General features: G+C 40.9%; 1 protein-coding gene across 24 annotated transcripts in view; it reads left to right on the top strand.

Moving 5' to 3' along the window:
* NEB (nebulin) overlaps window positions 1-12,060 on the top strand; it is a 98,296-nt gene that overhangs the window by 40,381 nt on the left and 45,855 nt on the right. For 22 of the 24 annotated variants that reach the window (XM_083865443.1, XM_083865435.1, XM_083865437.1 and 19 more), the window contains 23 exons: window positions 573-677; window positions 856-963; window positions 1,086-1,397; window positions 2,013-2,216; window positions 2,391-2,495; window positions 3,004-3,111; window positions 3,254-3,565; window positions 4,163-4,366; window positions 4,592-4,696; window positions 5,165-5,269; window positions 5,358-5,669; window positions 5,962-6,066; window positions 6,312-6,410; window positions 6,587-6,688; window positions 6,870-6,977; window positions 7,792-8,103; window positions 8,230-8,334; window positions 8,419-8,523; window positions 9,061-9,165; window positions 9,993-10,100; window positions 10,192-10,305; window positions 11,127-11,324; window positions 11,889-11,993. In XM_083865443.1, the coding sequence (XP_083721569.1) occupies window positions 573-677; window positions 856-963; window positions 1,086-1,397; window positions 2,013-2,216; window positions 2,391-2,495; window positions 3,004-3,111; window positions 3,254-3,565; window positions 4,163-4,366; window positions 4,592-4,696; window positions 5,165-5,269; window positions 5,358-5,669; window positions 5,962-6,066; window positions 6,312-6,410; window positions 6,587-6,688; window positions 6,870-6,977; window positions 7,792-8,103; window positions 8,230-8,334; window positions 8,419-8,523; window positions 9,061-9,165; window positions 9,993-10,100; window positions 10,192-10,305; window positions 11,127-11,324; window positions 11,889-11,993 (3,546 nt within the window). The remainder of the gene's footprint in view (window positions 1-572; window positions 678-855; window positions 964-1,085; window positions 1,398-2,012; window positions 2,217-2,390; window positions 2,496-3,003; window positions 3,112-3,253; window positions 3,566-4,162; window positions 4,367-4,591; window positions 4,697-5,164; window positions 5,270-5,357; window positions 5,670-5,961; window positions 6,067-6,311; window positions 6,411-6,586; window positions 6,689-6,869; window positions 6,978-7,791; window positions 8,104-8,229; window positions 8,335-8,418; window positions 8,524-9,060; window positions 9,166-9,992; window positions 10,101-10,191; window positions 10,306-11,126; window positions 11,325-11,888; window positions 11,994-12,060) is intronic. The other 2 variants (XM_083865446.1, XM_083865442.1) reach the window with 2 other exon arrangements.

The raw sequence follows: 12,060 nt of genomic DNA, 5'->3' as shown, positions 1-12,060 counted from the left end.
ACTTGTTCATGAGGTGAAAAAATCAAAATACAAAATAAAACTAAAACCTGGTGGATTTAAGAGAAAATTGATATCCAAATTCAGCCATTGTACAGGAAAACTGTTCTCTCATGGCTCAGACTGAAGTGACCAGTTGGTAAAATTCTACAGAAAAAAGTCACTCAAATCATATTTTCCAAGAGTAATACTGCATGATGAACAGGTGATGAGGAAATACCTGAAGTTTCTTGGATGTGAAACTGCTGCAATGTATCTGAGATCTGGAGGGTGAAAGTCACTAAGTACCTCCTGCTTTATAACAAACATAATCAAACAACTTATACAGAATAATTAATACACTTTTCCTCTTATGACTGTTTCTCCACAATCCAAAATCAATCAATTGTTCAGCTTGACCTGAGAAATAATGAGGAGGGACAAAATTTCCTTCTTGAGCTGTTCAGAGAGAAGCTTTGCTGAGACAGGGTATTAGAGCTTACTGGAACTACCCCTAGCAGTTTGTAAAATAATTTTAATTGTAAAATGTATTTCATAAAGAACTGTTTGTAAAGGGCTGTTTTCATCTCTTGTAGCGCTTGTACACAGAAGCCTGGGATGCAGACAAGAAGTCTATCCACGTCATGCCTGACACACCAGACATTCTGTTAGCAAAGGCCAACGCAGCCAACGTTAGCCATGTAAGGACATTTAAACATTCACTAAACTAGTGGAAATTCAGAGTTAAGTCAGCATTTCTTTAATATTGAAGACGTTCTAAAACATGCATTCATTAAAATTTTGAGAGACAATTCTGAAATGTAGAAATCCCATCTTTCAGAATATTGATAAGCCGTTTTCTGTCTTCTTTTTGTATAGAAACTTTATGTAAAAGCCTGGGAAGAGGCCAAAAAGAAGGGTTATGACATGAGAGCTGATGCAATTCCAATCAAAACCGCAAAAGCATCAAGAGATATTGCGAGTGACGTACGTTCTTCCTTTACATTTACTTTCAGTTACTTAAAAACAAGAATACGTATTTTTGTGATCAGTAGCAATAGGAAATTATGGGACCTTCATGCCAGATTCACTTCTTTTTGTATCCCTAGTACAAGTACAAAGAAACCCATGAGAAGGAGAAAGGCCACTACATCGGGTGCCCCAGCGCCAAGGAGGACCCCAAGCTGGCGTGGGCAGCGCGCGCCATGGCCCTGCAGAACGACCGCCTCTACAAGAAGGCCTACAACGATTCCAAGACCCAGATCCACATCCCTGTGGATGCCCTGTCGGTGCAGGCAGCCAAGGAGTGCCAGACCCTGGTCAGTGACATTGACTACAGGCAGTACCTGCACCAGTGGACCTGCCTTCCTGACCAGAACGACGTGATCCATGCGCGGCAGGCCTATGACCTCCAGAGCGATGTGAGTGACAATCATTGCAGGAAAGCTTCAGGGCAGCTGTGTGGGGCTCTATTTTTTAGTGACTGGCAAATATACTTTCACATGCAAGTTCATGACCCTATCAGTTGGCCCTGGAATGTTTATTTTATCCTGTCCAAAGGATTTCAGCCTGGGTGCCAGAAATATTGGGGGCAGTTCATAAGGAAGCCATATTTTCTTGGTCTGCTCTAGGATGTTTGCTTGCAGACTACTTGCAGATTATGCCCTTGGTTTGAATGTTGTCTTAAAAGTGTCATTGTTTCCATGCAAATGAGGGGTGATGTCTAGAGAAGACCTGATACAATACAGCATCACTGCCTGTTTGTTGTGTAAAGAGTATGTAAAGAAGTTGAGGAAAGGCTTATAAAAAACCTTCTTGCACTTACAGTTAGAACTACAGAATTCCAAAATTGTTTGGGTTGGAAAAGGTCATCTTAGTCCAACCTCCTGCTATGAGCAAGGGACACCTTCCACTAGAGCTGGTTATTCAGAGCCTCATCCAGACTGGTCTCAAACATCTGCAGGGACTGAGAGCCCACCAGCTCTCTGGGCTAAGAGTTACCTCTACAACGCCAGTAACCCTTGGTTTGTTTGTAGAACGTGTACAAGTCTGACCTGGAATGGCTGCGAGGCATTGGCTGGCTGACAGAGGGTTCTGTGGATGTGGTCAAAGCCAAGAAAGCCCAGGAGCTGCTCAATGACCGCCTGTACCGCACGCGGCCGGAGCAGCTCAAATTCACCAGCATCACCGACTCCCCAGACGTTGTCCTGGCCAAGACCAACGCCATGCAGCTCAGTGATGTAAGCTCACCTTCCACCTCTGGGATGGCATTTCTTTTCTTTCTGGTGGGGAGTAGAATTTCTACGGTGGGAATGATGAGTTGGGAAGTTTTGAAAACCAGAATTGCTAAAGGATTCCTCTTGGTGTTTTTTCCTCGCCATGCTGAATTGCCATTGTTCTTCCTTTCTCCTCAGCGTCTGTATCGTGAGGCCTGGGATAAAGACAAGACCCAGATTTCCCTCCCTTCAGACACTCCTGTCATGCTTCAGTCCAAAGTCAACGCTCTCAACATCAGCAATGTAAGAGAACAACATGGAATATTTGTGAACTGTTAGAAAATGAAGACTGGCAACTGTTCTTCCAGTTTTTGCTGTAAATGGTGATGTAGAAACACACCTTCTAATGTGCTTGTAAACAGGAAATTACATCCAGAGGCTTTTTATCACCTCTCAGCCTATCAACAAGTTGTATGTTCATGAACAAGCTCCCAAGCTCAGTGTGCAATTCCACAGAACTCCTGCTCCCTTTGGCAAAACCTGCCGAACACTTTCCATGAAGGAGTTGTGGGAGCCTGCAGACATAGTGGTCTTTCTTCAGGAATATTTCTGCTGCCTCTTTGTGTTTTAATCTTGCTTAAAGCCTACTTAAAGCCATGGGTTTTCTGTTGAGACACTTGCCAGGATCATTATTGTAACTCTGCCAGTTATGGGAAGCAAAAAGGGCTCCCAAGCTGGTCATTCCAAGCAAGGAGGTATTTAGAGAAGGCATTTCACTGTGTTTAATGAAGATGATTAACTTTCTTTACAGAAACATTATCAGAAGGCCTGGGATGAGGCCAAGGCGAAAAGCTATGACCTAAGAGCTGATGCCATTCCCATCAAACAAGCCAAGGCCTCCAGAGACATTGCCAGTGAGGTACAGCCTTCTCTTTCTGTGGTGCTTGTGTCTCAGCAGAACTGAGTGAAACTCAGGCTGACAGCCTGAGGAGCTGGAAGCCTTTTGTCTAGTGGCTGTGTCCAGGTGAGCAACACACCCTCTGTTCTCTCTGCATTTCCAGTACAAGTACAAAGAAACCCACGAGAAGCAGAAAGGCCACTACATCGGGTGCCCCAGCGCCAAGGAGGACCCCAAGCTGGCGTGGGCGGCGCGCGCCATGGCCCTGCAGAACGACCGCCTCTACAAGAAGGCCTACAACGATTCCAAGACCCAGATCCACATCCCTGTGGATGCCCTGTCGGTGCAGGCAGCCAAGGAGTGCCAGACCCTGGTCAGTGACGTTGACTACAGGCAGTACCTGCACCAGTGGACCTGCCTTCCTGACCAGAACGACGTGATCCACGCGCGGCAGGCCTACGACCTCCAGAGTGATGTGAGTACCTGTGGGGTTTTTATCTTTTCTTCTGTCAGAGCTGGGATTAAATGCTTGGGAGATGCAGTTTCATGTTTGGACTCAGATGTTTAATTTTTATCTATAATACAGTCTCACAAGCTTTGAGTTCTAGCTAACAAGGTGAAAAATGACTGTATTTCTTTCCAAGGTCTTTTAAGCACAAACTGTCAATTATGAGATGACACCTGAATTATTTTTACTTTTAACCCAATAACCAACCACCCGTGGACCACAATGCAGAAATGCAAATGCAGAAGTGTTTTGGAGGGGACAGGAAGACTCTTCTAAGCTTTTAATATTTATCATCTTCTAAGCTTTTAATATTCATCATCATTAACTGCAACTCCTTTCAGCTATTTCTCTTTACAAGATTTAGAATATGTAGTTGAAGAGCAGAACTACTTAAAACCTTGTTGCCAGATTTAATTTTACTTATGACGCTGAACATCTCCTGTATGTAAAAAGGATTCATCTGACTCTAGCTAGGTTTATAAGACATAATCTGTGTTGCATAGCTTAAAATAATAAAGGCAATCATTTTAAACAATGTTTTCCTTTTCTGACCATCTCACCCAGGCCGTGTATAAGTCAGACCTCGAGTGGCTCCGTGGAATTGGCTGGTTGCCCAACGACTCTCCGGAGATTAAGAGGGTGAAGAATGCCCAGGATCTCCTGAGTGACAACGTGTATCGGACCCCCATTGACAGTGTGAAATACACCAGTGTTGTGGATTCCCCAGATGTTGTTCTGGCCAAGACCAACGCTGAGCAGATCAGCATTGTACGTTCCAACCCCCTCAAAGCTGCTTCCATGTTAGAAAACTAAAGCTAAAGAGAAATCTCACTGCTAAGATATAAAACTGATCAGTGGTGTTTTAAGTTTAATGCTTTCCCAAACATTTTACCCTTTAGAGATGATGGTTCAGGAGAGATTCATGGAGTTTTATGTTGTTGATAAGTGAAATTCCATAATTTTGATTATACTATTAAATGACTGTTTTAACAGGCAAAATATAAAGAAGCCTGGGAAAAGGACAAGACTATGATCCACATCATGCCAGACACACCTGAAATCAACCTAGCCAAGGCTAATGCTGTTAATTACAGCCAGGTATGTTTATCATTTTGTTTTCTCTAAAATGGCATGTAAATGATATCATTCTAAGGTGTTGAATCTCTTTGAATCTCATTGAAGTCTGTCCTCAAACAAGGCTTGTGACATTCCCTTCCCTCTACTGAGTATCCTTAAAGTATTCAGCCATTTTAAAATAAATACTTGTATTCAGCTATTTAAAAATTATTAATATCATGCCCCACTGAGGGAATGTTTAATTGAAGTGTATGAGAATCCAAGGCATATAAATGTTTTCTACACTTTTACAAACACCCTTCTGTGCTTTATAAATAGCACAATTGCTGCTGCATGTTTCAGAGGCAGCTGCATTTATGGTTAGGGGCAGGAATAATGCTCAAAAAAAATTCATCATATTTCAGCAAATAAATGTCTGGAAATTTTCTTTCTATAATGACAAATGCCAGATCATTCAGCATGTTTGTGGTGTTTTATCTGTCTTTTCAGAAACAATATAAAGGAGCTTGGGATGAGGTGAAGATGAGCTATGATTTGAGAGCAGATGCAATTCCAATCAAGACAGCCAAGGCCTCTAGAGAGATTGCCAGTGATGTAAGTGCCAAAAGAGGCATCTCTCGTGCTCCAAGAAGAGCTCTTCCATGCCAGCTGTTACTAATGGTGACCTCTGCTCTCCCCCCAGTACAAATACAAGCTGGAGCACGAGAAGCAGAAGGGACACTACGTGGGCGTGCCGGATGCAAAGGGAGATTCCAAAATCCAGTTTGCCCTGGACGTAGCCAAAGTTCAGAGCGAACGAGAGTACAAGAAGCACTTTGCCAAGCAGAAGACCCAGTGCCACCTGCCAGTGGACATGATGTCCATTGTCCAAGCCAAGCTGGGGCAGACCCTGGTGAGCGACGCCGATTACCGGCACTACCTGCACCAGTGGATCTGCCTCCCTGACCAGAACGATGTCATCCATGCCAGGCAAGCCTACGACCTCCAGAGCGATGTAAGTTCACCTGGAAACACCCTTTAACTTACTCCTGCATTGCCTCTTCTTGCTCTGCTTCAGCTCTAAGGAGTGGGAGTCTTTTCCTGAATTCAGGGAGCTCACCTTGCTCTTTGTTAGAGTTACACTTATAAATTGCTGTGTTTGAAGGGTGATAAATTCAGATGTAGTGCTCATGTTGGAATTGTTGCTCCCCTTTTAACCACTGGAAGTAAATTCTGTTATTTATGAATCTTGCTGGATTGTACAGGGAAGTGTAGCTAAGAGCATGGACCCTATTTTGTTTTCCCAGGCTGTTTATAAAGCTGATTTGGAATGGCTGCGGGGAATCGGATGGTTGCCAAATGATTCCCTTGGAGTCAAGCATGTCAAGTATGCTGGAGATCTCCTGAGTGAGGTAACCAAATGTTTTTCAATACTAAAATTTTCTTCAGGGGGTATTTGTCACCCAAAGTATTTTAAATGGTTTAAACAATGAGTTTTTTTCCAAATGAAAAATGCAACTGCAGTATTTTCACAACATTCGTTGTGTATGGAGAGGTTTTTCTCCATGAGAACTTCCTTGTCTTGTGTATCTGTTCAGAATTACTGTATTAGGCATTAAACATTCCAGGGTAACCCATTCTTCTTTTTCTTGTACAGAGGAAGTACCGCACAAAAGCTGAAACTCTCCCGTTCACTCCCGTGGCCGACAGAGTTGATTATGTCACAGCAAAGAACAGCACTGAAATCCTCAGTGATGTAAGTTTGCTCTCAGTGGCTGGGCTACATTTGACGTCTGTGATTCTGTATTCAATGTGCTTTGTCTAATGGCCTTGCAAATTCAGGGGTTGGTTGGTTATTTCATGTGTAAATTGCGGTGTTTTCCCAGTTCTGTGGTGGTGCTACAAGGCAGTAATTTCTTTTCTGTGTCTTAGATTAAATATCACAAAGATTGGAATGAGGCCAAGACAAAGTATACTCTCGTAGATACACCACAGCTGGATATGGCCCGAGAGGCAGCCAGAATTCTAAATCAGGTATGTGCTCTCTCCTCGACAGCTTCTACTCACATTTTTTAGGTATTTAGAAAACTTGCCTTATTGATAACAACCTGAAGGCAGGATTTGTTACCCTTATACTTCTATATAAATTACATATATTCAGTAATTGTTATCACTGTAGTAGTGTTGAACTCCTCATCCCTTTTATTTCCCACAGAATTTATACAAGGAAAGTTGGGAGAAAGAAAAAGCCACTGGTTACCTCCTGCCTCCAGACTCGGTGCAGATCTCTCATGCCAAGCACTCGAGTGATGTCCAAAGTGAGGTAATGATTTTTCTCATTAAGAAGAAGTCTTGGAAGCCTGAAATGTTAAAGGCCTTGAAAATTCCCAATCAGACTTAAAACACTTTCTATCTGGGGTAACACCCAGACTTTTCATGGCCTGTGAAATCCACTGTCCTCCAAATAATTCATCCATCTTTGTGATTATAGGGTTTGGTGATGTCAGTACTGAAGGTCAGATTCCTTCCACATTCACTCTCTCCAGAAATAAACTCTCTCTCAAAATCAACTGAGCTGCACTTCCATATTTTATAATTGTCAAATAATTGAGGTGATACTATGATTATAACATATAAGGCTCTGATTTCACTTTTTGGCCTATCAAAACCTGTAGGCCAGTAGACATTTTACATTTTAAACATTTGCATAATGGGTCTTGAAATTATTACTTGACTCTTGTTTGGAATAAACACTTTGTGTGATGTAAATACTGTAAATAAGCATCCACTCTTCATATAGTCTCAAATAATTTGTTGCCAAAATGAGACTAAATGTGCTTGTTAGAAAACATTTTCTAGCAAATCTTTCCTCTTGTGTTAAAAATACCTTTTACTGAAAATTAGGATTTTATTAGACTAGAAAATGCTACATTTTGAACTGGAAAGCCTATACAAAGTAATATTATTTTTGTGACCAGATTTTTATCTGGTCATATACTGAAAACCCAAGGCTGCATTTGACACCTCCCTGTCTCATCTGCTCTTTTTGCTGACAAACCTGAAGCTGTTCCCAGGTTAAACCCAGAGTGGATACAACCAGTGCTGATTTTCTCTGTATTTCTCCCCTCTTCCATCAGCTGAAATACAAAGCTGAGTATGTCAAGCAGAGAGGTCACTACGTGGGAGTTCCCAAGATGAGGGATGACCCCAAGCTGGTGTGGTACGAGCACGCGGGCGAGATCCAGAACGACAGGCTGTACAAATCAGACTACAACAAAACCAAGTCCAAAATCCACATGCCCTCGGATGCCATGGCAGTTGTGGCAGCAAAGGAGGGCCAGAGCTTGGTCAGTGACGTTGACTACAGGCAGTACCTGCACCAGTGGACCTGCCTTCCTGACCAGAACGACGTGATCCACGCGCGGCAGGCTTACGACCTCCAGAGTGATGTGAGTGATGGTGCAGCCCTACGAGGTCCTTTCCACATGGTGTGGTCATGTGAGATACTGTCCACTGCCCACAATCCATCCTGAGGTCAGTAATTTCTGTCCTGTTGCACTGTCTTTCTGATTTAGAACGTCTATAAAGCTGATCTGGAGTGGCTTCGTGGCTGTGGTTGGATCCCTCTCGATTCAGTGGAGCACAAGAAAGTTAAGAATGCACAAGAACTGATAAACAAGGTAAGAGAAAATATTTCTGCAGTTTCACAATTAGCACTTCTTTCTCATGCTCAGTGTTTAACACATTATTTCACCTCTTTGCAGAGAGCATACACGAAAGAAGCCCTGGAGAACTTTGGCAAATACACCAGTGTGGTTGACACTCCTGAGATCACTTTGGCAAAGATGAACTCTGTCAATCAGAGTGATGTATGTAGCCTTTTTTTAAATAAAAACTTCTGTAAAAGAATTAGATGATTTAATTGCTTTTGCTAACTATACTAGTTTCAGCCTTATATATTTGTGTGTGCACCTCATTAACAACAGGCTTTCCTGGGATAAAGTTTAGTTTAGTAAGAAGTTATATGAATTAACAACACAGTATTGCTGTCCAAATAATTTAACATTTTCCTGTAGAAGAACATGGCGTGTCCCTGACTTAGAGTTTACATAGATTTTTCTTACAGTAGTTGAAAACTGAGTCCTGTTCTTGGTGAACAGTTCCTGGAGTTCCTGGTGTTGCTGAACTGTATTTGCTGAGCAGTATCTTAAATTTTTCAAGAATACCATGTGGACTTTGAGGTGACCCAGTAACATTTGCCTGTGCATTACAATGGTTGGAATGCCCTACACAACATTATCACATTATGACACAAGAGAAAATTAATCTCTACTACTAATAGATGGACTAATGGGAATAATGCATTTCTCTTGTGGAATTAACACCACGTTTGTTTTCTTTTGTAGCTAAAATACAAAGAAACATTTAACCAGGAGAAAGGCCAGTACATCGGGTCTGATGATACTCCTGCTCTGCACCACGCCAAGGACATGTCCTTGCTCCACAGTGAGGTGAGAGCCCATAAATATCAACCTGTGAAAACAACAGAATGTGGGGTGGGCTTGAGGAACTGCTCCACTCTCAGTAGTGGCACTGGGAAGGTTGTTTAATCCCTTTTTTCTTTAGTTTTCCCATTTGGATCATCGGATCAGGATGATTGCTTTCCTTATTAAAGTGATCTCAAAAGACAGCTGAGTTGTGCTTGGAAGTCATAATAATGTGACAAAACCAACTATAATTTCATCTAGCAAGATCTTCTGAGCCTACTGATGAATTTTACGTTTATTTTTTTATACGAAATCAAAACTCTAGGTATTTACATTATTAAGCAGTTACTTTTGAGTAGTCTCACTAATTTTAATGAGAAACCTCTATTTTTTTTAAATATAAGTGATTACTCATTCATATGAGTAGGCACTTCATAATTCAATATGAAGGTGAATATATTTAATATTTAACAAAATAAGTATTAGGAAAGTGCCATTGACACTAATATTTCTTTAATAACCACAAGATTTTTCACAATTTTGATCATCTATAAAACTACAAATCTCAATTCTATACTGCACTTTTTAAACCAGAGATCATTTCTATATTTTGAATATTTTTATTACTCTTCTGGTGTAAATATAATAAAGAAAGCAGAAATCAGCTCAGGTTGCTTCTTGAAGTGAACACTTGTCCTGTTTTCCTTATACTGAATGACTGTTCAAAATGACCATTCTCCATTTAATTTATTTGGAACAGCTCTGTAAAAATATCCTGTATTCCATGTGTGTATAAATGGGAAATATAATGGGTTTTTTCATCAAAATCTGTATGTGCTTTTTTTGTCTAGAAACATTACAAGAAGGCTTGGGAGCTGAGCAAGCCCATTGGATACACTCTGGATGAGAAATATGTTCCACTTGTGGGAGCCAAACATGCAAACCAAATCAACAGTGAGGTCAGCAGGCATTTCCCATTCTTTCCCTTTTTTTTTTCCTCAATATGTTGTTAGAATGAACATTAAAATTCCCACATGAATATCTTTTCAGCTTAAATACAAGGAAATCTATGAGAAGCTGAAAGGCCATTACTTGGCTGGGAAGGATATCAGTGATTTCCCCAGTGTCATTCACTCCCGGGAATTCCAGAAAATGAGGAGCGCGGTAAGGAGTGAACGAGTCTGGAATGTTTTCCATTTGCTTTGTTTCACTAATTAAATTCACTATTTCATTATTTAAACATGAATAATGCAAAGTTTAATAGAACTGTAGAATCACAGGATCATTAAGGTTGGAAAAGACTTTCAAGATCAAGTCCAACCTTAACATAAATCCACAATAATAGTAAAAATTATTTCAACATGTTTATGTTTCCTGAATGCTTATTTTATATGTGGGTTGAATAATTTAATTTAAAATTATTTAGGAGAGTGAGAAAGGATTTGCTTAGCTATTCAAAATACTATAGTAAGGAAAAAAGCCTTGTGTTTCAGACTAAGGATCTGAGCAGTAAAAAATACCACGTGGGATTCATTTCCTATACAAATAAAAGTATAGATTTTGAATTGAAATAGGAATTTAAGAACTGGAAAAGTAAATGCACAATTGGTGTGTTGCTGTTGCCAGCAGTGCACATACAACATGTCATACAGGGCATAAAATCAGTGTAATCCCAAATATTCTATCTTTATTTAGATGAAAACCATGTGTGGAGCATGAGTTTTTTAATCCTGAGGACTTGTTAGTTTTCTCATCACCTGTTAAAACTGCAAGTGAGGCTAATTGTTGTCCTTCCAGAACTTTGTCAAAATAAAAAAAAATTAACATCCAAGTTAAGATTTCTATCCTGTTGAATCCCATGGGAGTTTAGCTACAAAATCCAGAGAACACATTTCAGATTTTGCTGTCACCTTTTAGTCCACAATCCAAAGTTAAACAGAAAACTCTTATTTCCTCTCACCTTTTCCCCATTCTTTGCTTTTCAGCTGGCCTACAGAAAGAATTATGAAGACACCAAGAAAAATGTCCATATTCCAACTGACATGATGAACCACGTCCTGGCCAAGAAGTGCCAGTACATCCTCAGTGATCTGGAGTACCGCACGTACTTCCACCAGTGGAATTGTTCACCTGAAGAAAACGATGTCCTTCATGCCAGGAAAGCCCAGGAGATCCTGAGTGATGTATGATTATCATTTATTTACAGCCATAAAATAGCCTGGCCAGGAAGGGACCCATCAAGGTTATCCAGTCCAAGTCCTGGCCCTGCACAGGACACTCCAAAAATCCCACCAGGAGCCTGAGGACATTGTCCAAACCCTTCTAAACTTATCTGAACTTACTGAATCCATTTGTTTAACATTATAGCAGCCTTTCCCATCATTTTTCCCAAATATCTTCTAAAATATTTAAACATGAAGTTCATTAACTTTAGATGCTTAGTACCAATCACTGCAGCGATCCTTATCTATTGTAATTGGGAATGCTGGAATTGCCACAGAGGACAGGACAGCATCCAGAATTCTTCTGGATCCAGTGGGTCTGGAAAAGAATTCTCCTTGTTTGTTGGGGTTGTATCAGCCCACAGCTGAGAGAATTCTGCAGTCAGTGGTGTCTCAGCTTGGGCCAACCAACCTTCCCAACAAAATCTGAGGGTGTGTGAATTGCCTGGGTGATCAGGATGCAGAATTCTTTGGTTTAATTGGCAAATTTCTTCCTAACCAAATGTTCTGTTCACTTCCATGTAGGCTGTGTATAAAGATGACTTAAATTGGCTGAAGGGACTTGGATGTTACGTCTGGGATACTCCACAAATCCTACAGGCTAAGAAATCCTATGACCTGCAGAGCCAGGTAAGTTTTCCTTAAAGAAATAAATATTTAGGTGTTTTTTCTTCCATTTGTGATTCACTGGGGTTGA

The sequence above is a fragment of the Zosterops lateralis genome, assembly GCF_965231275.1.
Source record: "Zosterops lateralis genome assembly, chromosome: 7".
Classification (NCBI taxonomy): domain Eukaryota; kingdom Metazoa; phylum Chordata; class Aves; order Passeriformes; family Zosteropidae; genus Zosterops; species Zosterops lateralis.
This window is presented reverse-complemented; position numbering and strand designations above follow the sequence as displayed.